Here is a 20055-nt window from a genome sequence, read left to right as displayed (position 1 = left end):
AGATATCCTGTCTGAGACGTGCACAGGTAACACACGTCTACGGACTCACCTGGGCTTAACGTCAACAAACCTGAACTTTCTTACCTTAAGCCTTAAGTTCACTATGGACTCCGATGAGCTTCTGATACACACATAGCGTCGCGGTGTGTTTGACGTACTGTCAAACACGTTTGCAGATGACTCTCATTAAGTATGAAAGCTCACAAGCTAACTCTAAAACGCTTCTCTTGGACTTTTTTCTAACGTTCTGTCTCCTGTGTACTAACCTACATTCTCCTCCGATTTTGAACACAGCTACATCTATCCATATTCGTAAACTCAACGGGCCACACCTGAACGTACCCGGTAATACGGTGTTAAGCGCTGCTCAGTGACAGGTGCAGGTACTGCAGCCGCTGACCTCCATCCACCGTCACAATCGGGCTGCACCTGACCGCAACATGCTGAAGCGCCGCCTAGTGAAGGGTGAAGGTATCGCAGCTCAGGAGTGCCCAGTTGAGATCATTAGGTACAAGTACAGAATCAGCTAGAACACAGGAGAAGGTGTGCACTGTGCAGTCTGGTGATTCAAGGTCTTATTGCATCAAAGTTTTAACTTTAATTTTCCTAAAAGTGAAGTCTCATCACATCAGACGTCCGAACAAGACATAAAGCGAAGATTGGGAATAGCCTCAGCAGCTTTTGCCTCTTTGGATTGTGTGTGGCGCTAGCGCACTGTAAACACCTCTCAAGGTCGACCAAGTTACACACGTATAACACTCTGGCCCTATCCAACAAAATTACTTGGCAAAGGTATGGGTTTCGCTATTGTTTGAAAGAGGCACAAACACAAGGTTGTTGTTTTCAATTTATTCTCATCTACTACAAATAGAAATCCTTATTTTGCTACTTGTCAAGGTATGACATCGTTCCAATCAGATCAATCTCCTCAAATTCATTCTCATCACATTTGCTCAAATCCTAGCAGAATCATATTCTACATGTATTATAATTTCTACGTGGATTACAATGTGTTGAACTACACAAGCACTCGTGAAGTTAAATTCAAGGTTGAGACACCAAGTACTTTACCTTGTCTTTCAAATTTAAATCCTGAAGAAGTACATTGATTGTGTCCACTGGTGCAGAGATTCTGACACATCTACATTTACACAGTGCATGTAAATACATTACAGAATTGAACACACAAGTACAGTACCTAGTCAGAAAAAAAAAAGCCAGTATCACAATGGTTACCTGGCGAAGAGTTAAGTACAATAGTGAAAGGTCTGAAGGCCTTTGGTCTCTCTAGTTCATGAATATGCCAACCATCAACATACATGTGGAGGTGTCCATCTAGATATCTCTGAATTACGTTTCCCAACTCAGGCACAAGTGGCTTCGTTTGTGCTTCTATCTGACAACCGGCTGTCCCACAAGCATTGACTTTTACATGATGCGTTTTTTTGGTGTTTTCATTAACATTGACTGGGCACGATTTCTTTGCCATTTCAAAGGTCTTCCGTGTAGGTTTGTAAAAGTTAGGTTGTTAAGTTAAGTGGCTTTCTACATACTGCATGTAGAACCCACATTCAGCTCCTGTATGGCACACTTTAAGCAACACGATTCTCACATATTGGTCTCCATCTGGAATGTGTTTAACACAAACTTCTCTCTGAATGCAACCTGAAGTCTATCAACATTGTCTACATTCAACACTCAGACAAGTCCTTCATAAAGAAATGAAATAATAAGTAATACTCAGCTACATTGGTGATAAACTTTGTATTTATATATAGTAAATGTATAGAGACAAATATTAAACAGAGAAGTACGGAAAGAAAAGAATAAATATCTTTGACATCTCAGATCCAAGAGGGAAAACAATGGATAAAATAGTTCACATCACATTTAGGTGTCCTGAAGCTTAAGTATCATGTTTGTCAGTTTGAACACTTGAGTATGAGTATAATCTTGACAGTTACTGGCAGTCCTTGGATATAGTATACTAGAAAAATAGTATTGGAACATTGGACGTTCTTTGGAGAGAGGCTGATTCGAGGTTACAAAGACGGAGGACATGGTTCAGCTGGATCAGACGCGTCCCAGCACCAGTGCGAGGAGTGCCATCCTGACGTACATGCCGCACTCCGCCTGCCGGAAGTACGCTGCACGCGGGTCCGTGTCCACCTCAGGGCTGTGGAACGAAAACAGTATCATCAGCAAGCATGCACATGCAAGGACAGTATTACATGTTTCCCAGTTTCATATTGAATCATACTTGAGGTACAAATACAATGTACATATTAAAGAGATTTGTCGGGCTGTCTCTCCACTGGTGACTTACTCAATGAGAAGAACATAAAATAAAGGGGCTGCTTAATTCAACCACAAAATAACGAGCATAGGATAGGCTCAACGCTAGCCACATTTTTGCACTCTTGATTCTTGTGAAGTAGATTCTTGTGTAACTTAATTGAATCAGCTTACAAGACAAAAAGGATTACAATGCTGAAAAACAAAATCCGCACTACACAACTAACACAGGAACATGAATCTTACCTGATCTCAAACACCCTGGGAAGAGGGTGCATCAGAACCATCTTCTTCTTAGCCTTCGTCATGGTGTGAGGCGTCACCACAAACTGGCCGCAGCTCTGGACAAACAAGTACATACAAAATTTTCACACACTGTAAATTCACAGCATTCCTATACTCTACACATGATCAGGAAGAATCTTGGACCAGAGACTGATTAAAACTGTATCAAAAAGGATTTCTTCCAACAGACAACCAAAAGTTGGTGATGTTTTACGTGAAGTTGAAGAAGGAGCGACAACAACACTTGTGAAGTTATTAATACATGTAAGTTCTCCTGATTATTACAGTTAACCTTTAGTTTAAGAAGTAGCCATTTGGCACCCAATTCTCTATTGGTTACAGAGTTAGGCAGCAGGGAGAAGGTTAAAATGCATGAGTTTATTTACCCTCTCATACTCCTCTGGAGTGGCGAACCTCTCCTTCTGTATGCGGGTCATGTACAGCACGTCTGTCTCGGGAAGGGCGTCCTCCAGACTGCTGTAGGTGGACTGAATGGGAACAGAAGGATTCAGTCCTTGCACAAGTCATCATTTTCACATACATTTCGTACAAGAGTAGAAGATGCTTGGATAAAGAGATCAAAAGCAACAACTTCTTCAAACTCTTTTAAGGTACAACTGAAGGGTGGCTGAGGAGTTTTGGGATGTTATTGAAAAAAACCTTTATAAACCTTCCTCAACCTTAATTCTTTTTCAGGTAGTACCTTAAAGCAAGGTGATAATTTATGCAAATTGGTATGACGTCATGATTACGTCATCAAGAGTAATAAGGCCACGCCCATTTTTAGAAAAAAGGCTCTCCTTGGCTTGTACTTCGATGTTCATCAATATTACTTTGCAGGAATGTACATGATAGTACTACATCAAGGATTATGCATGCCTATGTTTATATTTTGAAATGACGATTTTGGGCGAATTTCTATTGTTATTCTAGCCTAGCCTAGCCATTTCTATCATGTCTGGTCAGGAATGCTTGGAGGTCTTCAAATAAAAGAACGAGGCACTTCAAAAGTCTTGTGTTCGTAACAAAGTTTTCAGCATCCCCCTACCTGAGGAATGCCGCGTGCAGAGACGTAGTCCACCACCTCCTGGGGCATCTCCAGACCCTTGGGTGCGACGTAGCACAGGTTGACCCTGTAGAGGGTCAGCAGCCTGGCCAGGGAGTGGACAGTACGGCCGTGCTTCAGGTCTCCCACCATCGTCACCTGGAAAAAGGGATTATTCCTGTTATTAATACATACAGAACTGATAATGTTACCATTTTCCACCAGTTCTCTAAAAACAAACAGTATCTGTTAACCTGAGCTCACTTTATATTTATGACTCAGGACCAAAACTATCTGGTCATCTTTATAAAAACTTGCAAATTGATGTCAATATATGAGAAGAAAGGATTTTGTAGATAGGATTATGTAGTTTCAGCTGTCTAATGAGTTTCACTGAAAGTATGATGGAAAAATCCATCTCTCTGTAGGAATAACTAAATCCTTCAATACGTTGATGAAGGTTAGACATGTACATGAAGAAGCACTAAGATTTGTAAGATGACGGTTTCCATAAAAGATAATAATTTCCACAATCTATCAAGCCGCTTGAAGTACTGACATTTCAGTCAGACAAAAATGTACATGTTTCGTCGTACCGTCATGCCGTTGACCGTGCCGAGTTCCTCCCTGATGGTGAAGACGTCCAGCAGGGCCTGGGTGGGGTGCTCACCCGTGCCGTCACCTGCGTTGATGATCGGCTTACGACAGTTCCTAGAGGCAACCTGCATAGAGGAGAATACGGTGTCAACAGTGCTAACAAAACTCTTCACATTTCAGCACTGTATCTGTATCTTTATAGCAGGTATAACCACCCTTCGGTATAACACACCAGCTTTGCAGGCATGCAGCACGACAGCAGCTGGTTATATTACACTGAACGGCCGGTCACATCTAGTCTTTGCACATCTGACTGCAACCGTTCTTTAAAGCTATTCAGTGAGGATACTCCTACAGTACACTGCAGGCATCAGTTCTAACACAATCACTGCAAGGTTGGGACCAGGTTATGAAAGGTATTCCTACAAACTGTAGCCTGACTAAATCAAGCTTATCTAGCAGCCCTCCCGCTGGAAAGGCCTCTCTGAGGGGAGGGCTTTTATAGAGGCCTGGACATAGTTTGTGTGTTAAACGAAGTACAGGCAATGGCCCATGCACGGTTCTACATACATGTATATACATCTTATGCTTGCAGCATTGTTATAAAACCAGGTCAAACAGACTAACCTCCAGTGCTCCAGGCTTGGGGTGCCTGATGACGACCACGTCACAGTAGCCGCACATCACTTGTACCGTGTCTGGAGGAAGGGACAGCAGATGTTGGTCAGTGACACTGCTATGGGATCTCAAATGGCATTTCAGCAGGGTTTCGTGATAAACAGACTGCTACAGCTACATATCTATATAAGTGGGTACTTTAGGGTAAAGGAAGGCACTGTCATAACTCTGTCAGTACTACACTAAGTCATAGACACTGGCACCAAACTATGACGACAGCCTTGTCATCACATCAGTTTCTCCATTCATAAGGCTGACAAATGTAAATACACACAAAAAGTCTATGAAACCCCAGCAGACCACTTTACTGAGGAAAAGGACTGTGTTCAATATCCTTAACTTTTAGCACACCAAAGTAGCCACTTGGCACCCGATTCTCTATTGGTTACAGAGTTAGGCAGCAGGAAGAAGGTTAAACAGTTATCTTATCTGAAGTCCCAGTACCTGACAGGGACTCTCCCTTCTGGTGAGAGGAGCTGCTCTCGTCCAGCTGGATGACCGTCCCGCCCAGACGCTGCATGGCGGCCGTGAAGGAGCTGCTGGTGCGAGTGCTGACCTCGTAGAACAGACTCGCCATCACCTTACCCTGGAACAACACAGAGTCCACAGGTTGTTCTAGTGTCTATCATCATCATCATTGCATTTCAACGCTAACACTGAGGTGGGCTGTCATTGACTTCCACTGTTTTTTGTTCGATGCTGTCCAACTGCAGATAATCTCAACAAGGTCTATATACAGCTATTTGCAATACTAGTAGCTTACAGATAAAGGGGCGCTCAATGCCTTTCTTGCCCAGGTGTAATCAGCTGTTTCATTTTTACACAATCTATGATTAAACCGATCTACATGTACTACTGCTGCCTCTAATAATCAGTGGGTATCTGAATCTAATGAAATGTGTTTGTGAAAATTCCAAAATGCAACGAGTACACAAAATTTTCCATCATTTGTAATTCACTCCGATGCAGATACTCAATAAAAGCTACATGTAGTCCTGTACTGAAGACTTGATTGGCACGAATCACTGCAATCTAAGGAGACTAACATTCCCAAACTTCCATTGAAAAGTTTGCCAACGAACTGTTTCGGTACTACATTACTCGGATGTACCAGTAGAAGTTCTACATTAACAGTGAGTGGAAGGAAATAGATTTGTTATCTGATTTCTGACCTGACATATCATCCTATCATTATCAAACTCATTTTTTCCCCGTACCTTGAGCAGGCCATCCAGTGGTCTGTCCTTCTGCACCATGGTCCGCATGTTATGGGCCACGTTGAACAGGTGGTGCAGCTGTTCCTTGTTGAACCTGGGAACAAGTAGAACAGATAAGAAGGGAACTTCATAAAGATCTACTTTAAGAAGTTACAGATTTCTATATGAAGCTGTGGCTCCTTTTTTACTCAAAGAAAATGCAGGACATTTCCTCCTGTGACAGTATTTGTCTCAAGAGTAACAGGTTATAACATACTGACCTGGTGGTTTGTTAACATTCTCATCACTAAAAAGTTAACATACTACCCTATCTATTTATTTATTTACCCTACCTAACATGTTAGTTAGGTTTATGTTTAACGACCTGTATCTAGCCTCTAGGGGCACGAATGTACAATAAAAGTCTTCATTCATTCATTTATCTATCATTCTCCTGACTAATAGGTTAACATACTAACATGTTTGTTTGCTAATCTTCTTTAGCCTAACAGGTTAACATACTGACCTGGTTGCAGTGAGGACGTGCAGGCCGACGAAGCCGTGTGTGGAGCTGCTGATGGGGAGGGGGATGGGCTGGGGGGTGCTGCCGACCGAGGGGGGCGTCATGCTGATCCCACGCACACCCACGATCTGACTCTCTGCTGAGGGAGGGGTTCCCTCTGGTGGAAATAAAGACAGCCACATTACAGCAATACCTCACGCTGTGTTGTAACATACATCTGGACTGGAGATTGGAAATCTTCAATCAAAGTTAGCACTTAAATCTTTAGCATGCTCAACCTGCATCCATGGTGACACTGGCTCACTGAGAAATTTGCATAAAGGAAGGTTGGTTACGTGCAGTCTTTTTTACAAGACAAATATAGCTAACAGCAATGTAGAACTGACGGCAAAAATTGGAATACTGTGTAATCTAAAAAGAAAGTAAAATTCTTGTCATCTTTACCACTAAGAAAGCTTCACTAAATGCCCTTTTTATTGGATCTTTTCTTTCATCACATACATGTAATGTTTAGGCATGCCTAGTTCTGTGAAAGTTGTTCCAGTGTAACTGTGAGAACAAACCTCTCCGGAACACTGTCTTTGTAAGTACAACTTGAGTCATGCTTTAAGAGGAAATGCTGCAAGGCAAGTATCAGTCATCAATGGGATCAAATGGCACTTTGTCAATGGTAACCTAACGAGGTCTCCTATCTGAAATTAAATCTCCACATAGAACAGAGGTCCAGGACAGGCCCAAAACATGTCAACAAGTGCTGCTCCTTGGAGGGCACTCGACTGAAGGTTAGTGAGTGACAGTGAAAGGCTGGTATGAAAGAGGACATGGTACACGTGGGTCAACATGTACTTCACACAAACTCATGACCATCTTTCATACATGTACATGCAGAGTAACAATTCACATCCATGCATCACATAGATCAAAAGTGTTACAGAAGACATGTACATGAAAACTATTTGAATGTTTTAAATAAAACTGTAGGCATGCTGAAGGATATAGGCATGCTGAAAGGATGCTGAAATGATGTCTGTCGTCCAAACTTCTTGGACAGCTCCATTTCGCATGGACGTTAACAACATGGCCCCACCAGGCCATCCTCTCTCTTTCACTCACCACTTTTCATTGAGCTCTCAGACAGATGGCGTATTCGCTCTCTAATGGCGGGAATGGTAGGGGCGTTCAGGCGGTCCACAGCGGGGAATGGTAGCACATCGTCTGTGCCACACAATGCCACAAGGACAGAAAGTATAGCAACAGGACAGAGAAGAAATTCAACAAAACAAAAGGAAGAATACATATAAGCAGAGTACTGCAGAACAAGAGGCACATGTACATTGTACCAAAAGATCAATATAAATAAGAAAACAGAAGAATATGCATGTCACATCTGCTTTCAAATAAAGTACTTATGACATGGAATACTTAAAACATCATAAAATTCTTGCATAGGTTCACTCTATCACACTGCACTTTCTGTCACCCTCACAAGGGGGCGTATCACACAGTGTAATCACCTGTATGCATCTCCCTCTCTGACATCCTGCGGACCCGTGGGGGGAGCTGGAACTGCTCCCGTTGCGGCTGGACCTTGCGAGGGCTGGGGGGAGCAGACAGGATGGTGGGCGGGGCCGGTTCCCCTCCCGCTATGTGTGGCACAGGCACTGGTACTGGCTGTGATGTGGTGAACACAAAAGGTAACAAACATTCATGATTTGTGACAAAATAAAAGACCATATTCAAAATTATAATCAGTTATGCTTGGCGGTAGAGGCTTATATATCTCTCAGACTGGTTTGGGTATTGCAGCAGTTGAACACTGTAAGCTTCAAAGTTATACTTCAAGTTTAAGCAATATGGATAAGTCTAATGCATATTTCTGAAAGACTAGAAACTTAGAAGCCTTGTCATCGTCCTCTGTCCAGTAAAGTGTTGCTGACAAAAAAATACAGTAACTTTTGTACGATAAATCCACATCACAGGTGAGAATAAGGAGCCTGGAAAAGAATAATCAACCTGGTTTGCTGTAAGATTGACAAGAGTGGAGTCTGCAAGTGGGACCACCATTTCTGTCCCAGGGACTCCAATCACACCTTTCTACAAATCAAAAAGAAAGAAAATGCAAAAATGACATGTAAATGGGTTCTGACAAGAGGGGTGTAATGAAGCTGTGAAACAGTTGGTCATTTCTTATGTGACTTGTCTGCAATCCTTCAAATTCGCTTCCTTCTTGCATCATTTTGGGTCCAGTTTTGACGGACGTAAATGAAATGAAAGATTCTAATACAAGAAAATCAAACAAGAAATAGCCAAGAAACAGCCAGCTTCATTCCATAGGCCTGTCTGATGCAAACTGATGTGCAGTTGAAGTAAAAGAGTTCTGCCAGCGTGCATTGCCACTGAGCGCTGTGGTTGCTGTGTGATGAAACAATTTGGAATGAAAAATTCATAGCAAACTTATCCATTGAGCCTTACTTTTTGCAAATTAAAGCATTTCAAACTGCAAATAAGAGCCATGCAAAGCAGCTACTCCTGGAAATGTTACGATTTTGTTGGGGAAGGTGAGAAAACGAGCAGCAAGATCTTGATGTGAATGTCATCATCATCATCATCATCATCTCAGGCTGTAAGTTAACTTTTGAAGGAAGAACAAGATTACTAAGGTTACAAGACCAAACTGTACTATGGGTGTTTGTTGCCCGATAAATACTGCATGCACTAAATTATGACAAAATGCCCAGTATCTGGAACATGGATGATGTACAACAATGTTATGTTACAGTTGGAAAGACTTTATGAAATTGATTATTGAAACTTCACAATGATGAGGCCTTAATAACGAACACAACAGTGTGTTTCTCACCTTTGGAGCTGGAGCAGTAGGCTTGGCAAACACGACTGCGTCAGCCTCGGAGCGCACGTCCTGGCCGAACCCTGGAGGTACTAACACCTGGGCGAAGAGACACAGAGGGGTAAATTTAGTCAAGTACCACTGGAAGTAACCTAAAGCCTCACATACACTGTTGGCAAAGAAGGAACGACTAAATATCACAACATAGGAGAGTTTTATAATACAATGCTAAACTTTCTTCCAACACTAAGGTATTCACGGATCAAATTTTCAACAACCACTGTTTTACATTATTCCTTGTGGACTTCATGGAACTGATAATGATTTTACGGACGACAAGTTCACTCAAGGTGGTTTAAAACTAATACAAGAACCCCCACCTGTCCGTCCACATAGGCCACCTCCCCTCGCATCACTACCCTCCTGATGGCCCCGCGGACTTTCATCCCAGCGAAGGGCGTCCACTTGGACTTGGTGAACTTCATGTACTTTGGAATGGTCCACTCCGAGTCCATGTCCACCTCGATGTAGGTGTCCTTCTGCTCGGGGAGGTTGAAGATTCTCCGGGGATTGGTGTACAGTTTGGCAATCAGGTCCTGGAGGGAGTAAAGTTTGTTTAAGAACAGCAAATACATCTTACATTACCTAGAACTCGAAAAAAGGAAGACATAAAAATACACACATATCATCAGATCATGCTATTTTCCTGAAATATCCAACAAATCAGAAGTGTACAGATTTAAATTTTCTAACCAACACGAAACGTCAGAGCATCAAACTTTACAAAATTTGCTCGGAAAGGATTTCACAATACCTGGTTACACGATCATGCCAAACACCTAGAGTTGGCTGTGATCTGAAAGACAAGAAGACGTACCTCCATGGTGATGCGGCCGTCCGAAACTGCCGTTAGCAGGAGCGGCAGCATGGTCTCCAGCCCAGGGTAGCCTGGGGGCGGCTTGGAGCCTTCCTTCTCCTCTACACTGTGAGGAGCTGCAGGGATGACATAAGGGCAAAATCATTGCACGAGACAATAGATACACATGCACATCTACATGTACAACAAAAGAGACACATTCACATGTGCATCAAAAGAGACACATGCACATTTACAACGAAAGAAACACATTCACATGTGCATCAAAAGATAAACATGCACATGTCTACCAAATGAAACACATGCACATGTACGTCAAAAGAGACACATATAAATCAAAAGAGTTAATTTCCATTCAGGAAAAAATTGTCTTTTCCTTTTGCCTTGCTACAACTTTATCTTTGCCAGAAAGGTGTCTATCTGTTGGAGTTTTCTTTTAACAAAGTTTTATCAAAAACCTTTGTTCAGGTTCGTGCCATATCTGTGCTTGAACTGGACTTCTTTATTCTTGTCCTTGTTAAGAGATAAAGACAGACATTAGCGTACCATGGTCAGTTGCAAAGCAGTCAATGATGTCCATGTTTTCCCACAATGCATCTTGGTCCTCCTTGGTCTGGATGGGGGGCTTGACCTGAGCCCTGGCATGACCTATGGCCTCCAGGTCATCCTGGGTCAGAAACAGGTGGTGAGGAGCCACCTCACAAGTCACCTGCATTCCTCGGTCCTTGGCTTGGCGGATCACTATGATCTGTTTACATGGACAATATAGACAATAAGGACAAAGATATCATATATACATATATCATCATCTATCATCCATTATTAACATTAATCCGCCGGGTTACATAAATATGCCACTTGAGTGAGTTTGAGAGATCTCTAGTGCATCTCCTCCCAAGTATACATAGATATACAGGAGTATCTATACCTTATACGGGAGTGCATTTTACTGGGGGACGCACATGTAGGGTTGGCAATCTGTTTGGACATATCTTTTCAGGGTGGCGGAATTATGTATCCTGGTGGAAATATGGTAGTAGATGTTAAAAGTATTTCCTGTTCTGGAGTAGTTTTTGAAAAGGAAACTGCTTGCGCACCTCTTCCCTCTTGGCCACATGTGCGATGTGGATGGACCTCTTGTAGAACTCTGCCATGAGAATGGCAGCGGCCATGGTCTGGCCCTCGGCATGGCACACGATAGGCAGGTGCTTTGGCCACTTCTCAAAGTGCTGAAAAAGGACACCAAGAAAACATATTTCTCAATACAGGTTGTTAGTGACAGTTTTTCTATGATAACCAAGTTCCCATGCAAAAAGAAATTAAACTTTTCCATTCTATCATTCAGGCCTTTGAGTTTACTTGCTTTGTAGAAATCTTGCCTTAAATACGCAGATATTGTAAGAAACTTTGTCCCAGCACAAGCTCTGTTTGAAGATGTGGATTATCATGATCATAATCAAGATAGATGTTATTGATATGATCAATGTGTGAAGAGTGGTTCAACTTTACCTGCATCCACGTTGTGATGTCATCCAGCCTCAGGGGGCCGAAAGTCTGGTTCAGGTACATCTTCATGGCGATGGCGGAGTTTCCCAGCGGCGGCAGCAAGTCAGCGTTGTCTGTTCCCGCGCCCACATACAGACCGTAGTCGCACCTGGCATTCAGTCGGGCAAGCTGGGGGACGGGAACAAAGAGATGATGAGGCAGGGGAAACAAAACATAAAATGGTCTGGTTCAATCACCCTTAACATGGATACCAAGGCCATCACTTGTGTTGCGATTTGTTTTGACAAGATTGTAAAATGCAGAGGTACAATCATTAAGCATGGTCATACTAAATTCAGAAAGACCCTGCCAATAAAAAAACCCATCAAATAATCTTATCAACTCAACCTCTGTGTGCTTAATGTATAGTAAATGTTTATTCAGACATGTATCCTTCTGTGTAATGGTAACTTTCTGTCGTAACAGAGACGTTAAAGAGGTGTTTGACCTTATATCTTGAGATTTTCTAGTTCCCTAGTGTCTTCTTAAATCAAACCTGGCCATTAAACCTGGACAAAAACGAAACCATGAGGCTTAGCCAACCTTTTGTGTGAGAGCAAGAGACGCCTGGTCGGTGGTTGGTGGAGAGGTGTTGGGCATGCAGAGGATCATGGTCACGCCGCCTGCCAGGGCCGCAGCTGTGCACGAGGAGAAGTCCTCCTTGTGAGTCGCCCCCGGCTCCCTCACGTGGACATGGACGTCAATCAGACCTGCAGGGACAGGTTAACAGTGCAAGGATTATGTGCATGTAAGACTTAGAGGTTGCTGCAAAAATGGTCTAGAGGTATCCAGTTTATACTGCTACATGGGTCCCTGACACAGGGGTGGACAGCAGTCGGCTAGCATTCACACCACGCTTCCAAGCGACTCCGCCCAGCCGGTCCACGCTGGTGAGGCTGCACACCTTAATGTTCTTCCTGACACACTCCAACCAAGATTTCCTTGGTCTTCCATGACCTCTGTTGTCTGGTAACTGCAATTTAGTGATGGTGTTGATACAGCCAATGGATCCTGCCAGTATCACCGGACTGGACTTGACCACAGCACTGCGGCGATGTCCTAAATGCCAAATCTATCTCCAAAGTAAGTTCTCACACAAGATATACCATCTAAATGTGTGACCCTACCTGGCAGCTTGACCAGCTTCTGGGAGGTCATACAGTCGATGTGTGTTTTCATCTGAGGTTTTCCACCAACCTTACGCAGCGCCTATGTAAAGAAAAAAGAAATCCATTGGTTACACTCCAGTCTCTATTCAGTTCTGGTCTTAAATTCCAGTACGATGAATGAAATATGCTAATGAAAGCAAAATTTGTTTCTAAATGAGAGCATTTATGTCATGATATCTGAATGTTGTTGTACCTCCACAAACATCTTTGCGCACTTCACGTCCGTGATCAGAGGTACAGAGAAGTCGACGGCCATGCGGCGCGTGCGGTAGCCCTGCGTGACGAAGGATGACACACGTCGATACCCGCCACTCCTCATGGGGAGGTTGATAACCAGATCAAACATGTTCTCGGCCAGGTAGTCAGCGATGTTGGGCTCCTTCTCTCCTTTAGGACTGAGAGTGTCTTCCCCATCTTCAAATGGCCATTCAATGGGGGTGATCTGTGCATGGCATAAATATTCGGTTAAGACTATGAGAATGAACCTTGGGTTTTCAATCTTAAACTGTTGTTGAGTTAATACAATGCATAAATGTTAAAGGAAAAGACAACCAGGTAACCAGTAATACATGTAACTGTTTTTGTTTTGTACTTTGTACCATTGTGTTCCATTATTTGCTTCTATATATTGAAGTGTATTAAAAATTGGATATTCATGGTTTCATCTATAATTGTATTTCTTTATTATCATTAGTTAAGTTCATAGGAGGAGGGCTTAGAAAGCCTCCCGGGTTTCCACCCTCCTCCTGACTACTGTTATATTTTGTATACGATTTTGGGCCCCCTGGTACGTGACCTTGGTACTGCAGCAGAACTTCAATTATTGTATCTTTTGACATAGACGTGCTATGGTCTTGATTTTTTTGAGGCAGATAGCTTGTGATGTAATAAAGAAGTGGTGTAGGTTTGGGCCCCCTCGCAGCTTGTTTGCCTCTGTTTCTTATTTTATTTGTGCGAACCAACAAACAAACTTTTTGTGTGTAAGGATAGAGAAGTGAGACACTGACCTGTATCCCATGTTCACTGTAGAAGTCAGCAGTACCCATGCTGGCAAACAGCTTGTACTTGAGGTTCTCCAGGGTCCGGACTGCGGGCAGGAGCTCGTTCTTATTCTGAAAGAGAGGTTTAGTGCACCTTGTTTAAACCATACTAGTAAAATTCCTTCAAAGAGATGCCAATTTGTTTTGAATATCATATACTTCTCAATTGTATATGTCATGACCTAAAATCTAGTTTTTGCTCATCAATGAAACCACTATCTGAAAGGCAATCACTAAAAAAATGCTCTCTTCTACCTTGTAGCTCCTGATATATGCAGTATGCTCTTTTAGTTTTGTTATATTGACTATTCCAGTTACTATTCAATGTATGTCCTCCTGAAATGACTACTGTAATTCACTTTATCTTCACGGTGGCAAAATTTCACGGTGTAAGGAAAATAGACATTTTCACTGAACTTTACCTTCACGGTGGCGGCAAGTGAAGGAATCATAAATAATTACAACAGGTTTTTCACGGTGATGATAAGTTCACGGTACAGAGGTGACAGTGAAAACAGTGAACATAAAGTTACAGTGAAAGAAACAAGAATTACAGTATGTACTTTGTAGCTCCTGATATACAACAGGATGTTCTTTTCTTTTTATCTTATATCGACTATTCCAGCTACTGCATGTCCTCCTGATGTGATTATGTACCTTGTAGCTGCCAATGGACAGCAGGATGTTCTTGCGAGGGATGCGGAAGCCGGTGCTCAGCATGGCCTTCAAGTACGCCTCGTAGCGGTTCTCTCCGAAGCACGCCACCTCGCCCGTACTGGCCATCTCCACTCCGAGCAGGGCATCAGCACCGGCCAGTCGGGAGAAGGAGAACTGGGGAACCTACAACAGAACACACACAACATCATTTCCATGGAGATGTCTTATCACATTCAAACATTTGCTAGATGGTTCAAGATGGAAATACCTGGACATCATTGTAGTACGAAACTGAGAAAAACTTGAAAATGCTGGTAAGGTGATGTTGACAATGAAATGAATGAATTCATATAGGGATAAAGACAATGTAATATGGCCATGATAAGATTAAGTAGTCTCAACCAATTCTTTTCTATTTGCTTCTAGACTTGTAGCTGTGTGCACTGCTCTTAATACTGCCATATCATTCTATCACAGCAAAAATGATAACTCCCTGTATGAACAATCATGACTGTAGCACACTGCTCATAATATTGTTACACTGCTAGTTTGAACGATAACGCAAATGTAAAGTGGACAGAAGTATGCATGGGTGTGAAGAGGATTCACAGTCACCCACTTCAAACACACACACACAGTAAGAAGAGCACATGGTAACTACCTCCAGTGCCAGGGTCAAAAGCTCCGACACCAAGGTAATGGTAGCCGTTCCATGCGCCGTGACCTAACACCCGGGTGGTACACCAAGAGACGTAGTCATGGCAACCCGTTTCCATAGAAACCACAAGGTAACACACAGCTGGCACAGAGAGAGAGAGAAAAGAAGACAGCATAAGAGAGGGAAGTTTTGTTAAAAAGAATTTCGTACCTTCACGCCAACTTTCCCGTTCCCGTTCAGCTCGACCGGCTCGACCAGCTGGTTCATGATGATCTGGGTTGCCATGGCGATGAAGTCATGTCCGAGGGTCTTGGAGACGAAGGGGAAGGAGCGTGACACGCGGAGGTTGCACTCAATCACCTTCAGCTGGTTGTCCTGAGGACAATGGGAAAGTATAGAATATCAAATAAAGTTTGTACCATTAATAAAGACTGAAGTTTTAAAACAGCAAAGTACTGCCTGTGAAAGACGTGCACAGTCAAAACTGTCCAAAACGACCACTCAGGGGACGGATAAAATCTGGTCTTTTGGTCTGGTCTGGTCTTTTCTTGATCTGGTCTTTGGGTCTGGTCAGGTGGTCATTGTAGACAGGATTCTTAATGTATGTGCCAATGGGAAACAAGATCGGCAACATAAAAAGATGTTGCCATGGCGACGGCGGTCTCTGTTAACGTTTTCGTTTTTAGCTCACATGCAAATAAGGACCTCGCATAAATCATATCAGTCGATCACCTTCTCTACCAATATAGCACAAGTTGTCCAATGTATGAAAATCTTCTTTTCACAAAAAAAGATATCGTATCATTTCCTCATAAATTATGTAAATGAGGCCCTCTATGCAAGATTTGTGTCTAATAGTGGCCACATTTACTTAACTTCCAAATGGTGCAAAAATGAAATCCCCATCATTTACAGTTACATATGTCATGTGTTTGAGAGTCCTATAATAGAATGCAGCTGATTTATTAACTGTCCTCATTAATTATGCAAATCAGATATTGATTTGCATAATCAGCATATGATTATGTAAATCATCACTTAAGCTATCTACACACCAAAAATTATGATGATCCGTCATCCCCTTCTTGCGTTATTCTCTTTTAAAGTTTGAGTCAAAATCAGCTCCTGCAGTTCCAAAAAAAGCCGCTAGAGGGTCCAAATCTACAGGACATATTTTCCTAACAAAGAGCTATCCACCACTTAAAAATCATGACTATAGCATGTTCAGAAGACGAGATTTGAAAAGTGAAAGTTCCCCTGCAGTACCATAGAAAGTCGCTAGGGGGCCCAAAATCCAATCATTACAAGGTCTCCCACAGACCTACCCACCTACAATATATGATGACAATACATGCAGGCATTCTTGAGTTATCGTCCCATGGACTTTCACATTCCTGTACAATTCCTAGAATTCTTGCAATCTGCACACAATATAGTAAAAATTTGGCTCGCCCCTGAGGCGTCGCCAAAAATTATCTTAGGGTCCACCAAAAAGTGGTCACATTGGTCAGGTGGTCCTTAGGTAGAGGTGATCACTTCTACAGGTTTGACTGTATTTCTAATTCTTTACCAGGTCTTATTTATTCCCATCTTTGTGTAGCCTATGATAAACATACTTAACCTGCTTGCCCTTTGAATCAGCAGGGAAACTTGAACTTCTCTGTTTGCCAAATATGTTCTTGATTTCCATAAATAAGACTGGTACAATCCATCTATTTTTGCTAGCACACCTTCTGTAGCAATATGGAATGGACAAACAAAGAACATTCTGCCACAATAGGTTTGTACAAGATGCATCTTTATATCATGAACTCAAAGCAGACTGGATTCTAATTCTGAAGGAAATGTAAGGAGTCTGGCCTATCACTAGTACTGGCATCCTGTTATCAGCAGAAGATTGTAAGATTCTGAACTTATAACCCTCATCCTATCACTGTTAGGATATATTGAGACAGCCTTGTCACATTTCACAAACTACATCATTTTTCAACTCTTCCCTTTTGAATATGGCCTGACATCCTGTTATCAACAGCCTATTAATTTACATTAACATTTTGAACTTCCATAACCTATAACCCTCATCCTATCACCCTTACAGAGTATGTGATATTTAGACAGTCTTGTCACATTTCACAAACTAAATCATTTGTCAACTCTTCCATTTTTAATATGGCCTGACATCCTGTACCGGTGATCAACATACTATTGATTTACATTCTGAACTTCTACAACCTGTGCCCTCATCCTACCACACTTAGGTTATATTGAGACAGCCTTGTCTCATATAACAAACAAAACATCTCTCATTCAAATAACTTCATGCAGATTCCACTTCCTTATCCCTGTCGGAAGTGTGGAGCTCAGCCTCTTGACCCGTCTTGATGAAAAACTTCAACCAAAACACCCAACCATCTGGGAAGGATAAGGGACGTGAATTCCAGTTGGAAGTCGGGGAGCGAACTCAAAACATACTTAAGGTCCCTTTTCCCTTGGAGACAAACTGACAAAAATGGGTCAAATTCTGGGGGGGAAAATACCCAGTAGGTCTAACTCTGTCAATAGGAAGAGATTCAGTACTGTACCGTTGGTTTAAATTCATCATATGGTACCTGTCCAGTACAACATAAATGCACCCTAGGCCTTAAGGTCTCATTCCTGAGTTACTACGCGTGTAGACTCCCAAGGAGTCCGTGCTCCAAAAAATTAACGGCTGCATGAACGCCGCTGTCTGTGTGTTTATATCAGTGGGAAATTCCATTTTAGCCAGCCCGACTGATCTCAAGCGCCAAACTGATGAAAGCTTGTTTGTAATATAACGGAAGAAATTAACAGGTAAAGTTTGGCCGCGCGTGAGGTCGGGCGTCCACAGCCGGACATTGGCGGTAATTCGGTCAATCAGTTTCAACTGGAAAGTGCCTATTTAGGGGGTCTAGCTAAGTGCCGTTTGTAATTGCCATAAAAAGGTATTGTATGCCAACTGGTAGTTGGCAATTTTTTCACATGATCTAGGGTAGATGAGCTCAACAGAGAATGAATGATATTGGTGCATTTCCTATAGCTTCATTATGAGCGCGCCCATGTGAAACACGTTTTATAACATGTAAACCTATGGGGCGAAAAAACTCATGAATGAGACCTTAAGGGGTCTGGCAAAATTGCGTTTTCCTACAGTGCAAAGATGTCCTTGCCAGCTGACCCAGATTGCCTTGAGCAATGGTGTCAAGGATGAGGAAGCTATGTGTTCCAGTTTTTCCTCCTTGATTGAGAGATACAAAAGAAAGATGGACACACTGGTCAACTTTCAGCCACCCCCACCTACCCACCAACAAGGTCTCTGTTTTTAAAGGAAACAACTGAAAGATTTTCAGCCACAGAGGACCATATTGAAAATGAATAAGCACCAGGAAATGATATGACAGGTGAGTCTGGTGTTGTGACATGGAAGTGTTGGCTGTTTGCTTTGTCATGGAGAGTGTAGCTTGGCATGATATCACATGAAACAACCCTGACTTCTATCAGCAATGTCTGGCTTTCATCTTGCAAATCATAAGCCTATGTCTTAATCTTATGATTAAGGATATCTTAAATAATCAATGTCTTACATAGTTTCAAACATGTCAGGAGAGAGAAGTCCACTCCTTTCACAACACTGAAGGTTTGGGAAGCCTCGGTATATGTTGAAATTGACATTGAACAGCTGACAGTGGAATCTACTGGGTTGAAGTTAAGAAAACATCTGTATTTTGATGTATGATACTACATTGATATCACACTCTTAACTTCTTTTCAAGACTGCTGGAAGTTAGAGCTTCATTTTTCCTCAACTCCAATTTCTGATTTTCTAGATGTCTACAGCATGCAGCACACAGACATATGCATGTTCTCATCATACTCAATGAATCTTTTGTAGATATTATATAGTGACTTTAACAACATGGTCTGAAAACCTTATATCCTTAATACAAGGACAGATAGCAAACACAAACATTTTTGTGGGGTAATTCTGTCATCGCTCCATCTACCCCAGCCTCCTACAGTTTCTCCTTTTGGACCTTCTCTACTGAAACAGTCCATGCACCTGTATTTCAGTTTGGGAGGGAAAGTGCCAGATATGCTTGGTTGGTTTTCCAGTGCTGCATGCAGAGGGTTTGTTTATTGAGGCTCTCTTCAAGGAAGTCACAGATGGCACAGGTTTCCTTGATCTTGGCATGGTTTGTTTATTGTGGCTTGTCTCATGAAGGTATGTTTACACATAGCGCTTAAACTGTTCAACAGGACTTCCATCAACTGCTGGTTTGAATTGATTGATGGCTTACATTTGTACCTTAGCAGAAATAGGGTAGAGGTAGCATGATAAAAACTCAAAAGCTATGCATCTTTCTGGCTATTATCCGTAATCCCAATTCTAGGTATAGCAAAGTTTAATAGTCAACTATATTCTATCCTCTTACTAAAAAAAACACATAAAACTATGATGCATAGTTAAACCTAAGGCAGATCAAAGTTAAATGTACACCGGAGATCCAGTCTTAAAATACCCTGTTCTGAGGCAGAAACAATGATGCTCACATATCAGGAAAGTATGCATACAAATCCTTTAATAAAATCAGATATACTTGAATATGTAATGTGCCATTCGAAT

The 20055-nt window shown here is 42.1% G+C and overlaps 1 protein-coding gene across 4 annotated transcripts in view; it reads right to left on the bottom strand.

Moving 5' to 3' along the window:
• Window positions 1-834: 834 nt before the first annotated feature.
• LOC136427689 (multifunctional protein CAD-like) overlaps window positions 835-20055 on the bottom strand; it is a 50405-nt gene continuing 31184 nt past the window's right edge. Inside the window, exons 24-47 of one of the 4 annotated variants that reach the window (XM_066416740.1) lie at window positions 15624-15788; window positions 14756-14938; window positions 14066-14170; window positions 13252-13500; window positions 13017-13098; window positions 12433-12599; window positions 11854-12018; window positions 11442-11573; window positions 10891-11092; window positions 10345-10460; window positions 9848-10063; window positions 9480-9566; window positions 8633-8713; window positions 8134-8290; window positions 7733-7834; window positions 6623-6776; window positions 6118-6211; window positions 5345-5486; window positions 4850-4920; window positions 4222-4347; window positions 3629-3784; window positions 2967-3068; window positions 2542-2636; window positions 835-2176 (exon numbers count right to left, since the gene is read on the bottom strand). In XM_066416740.1, coding sequence (XP_066272837.1) covers window positions 2074-2176; window positions 2542-2636; window positions 2967-3068; window positions 3629-3784; window positions 4222-4347; window positions 4850-4920; window positions 5345-5486; window positions 6118-6211; window positions 6623-6776; window positions 7733-7834; window positions 8134-8290; window positions 8633-8713; window positions 9480-9566; window positions 9848-10063; window positions 10345-10460; window positions 10891-11092; window positions 11442-11573; window positions 11854-12018; window positions 12433-12599; window positions 13017-13098; window positions 13252-13500; window positions 14066-14170; window positions 14756-14938; window positions 15624-15788 — 3252 coding nt within the window. In that variant the 3' untranslated portion in view covers window positions 835-2073. The remainder of the gene's footprint in view (window positions 2177-2541; window positions 2637-2966; window positions 3069-3628; window positions 3785-4221; window positions 4348-4849; window positions 4921-5344; window positions 5487-6117; window positions 6212-6622; window positions 6777-7732; window positions 7835-8133; window positions 8291-8632; window positions 8714-9479; window positions 9567-9847; window positions 10064-10344; window positions 10461-10890; window positions 11093-11441; window positions 11574-11853; window positions 12019-12432; window positions 12600-13016; window positions 13099-13251; window positions 13501-14065; window positions 14171-14755; window positions 14939-15623; window positions 15789-20055) is intronic. The other 3 variants (XM_066416742.1, XM_066416741.1, XM_066416744.1) reach the window with 3 other exon arrangements.

Source organism: Branchiostoma lanceolatum, chromosome 2 (genome assembly GCF_035083965.1).
Source record: "Branchiostoma lanceolatum isolate klBraLanc5 chromosome 2, klBraLanc5.hap2, whole genome shotgun sequence".
In the NCBI taxonomy this organism is placed as follows: Eukaryota; Metazoa; Chordata; class Leptocardii; order Amphioxiformes; family Branchiostomatidae; genus Branchiostoma; species Branchiostoma lanceolatum.
The sequence above is the reverse complement of the archived record's forward strand: the minus strand, read 5'-3'. Positions and strand labels throughout refer to the sequence as shown.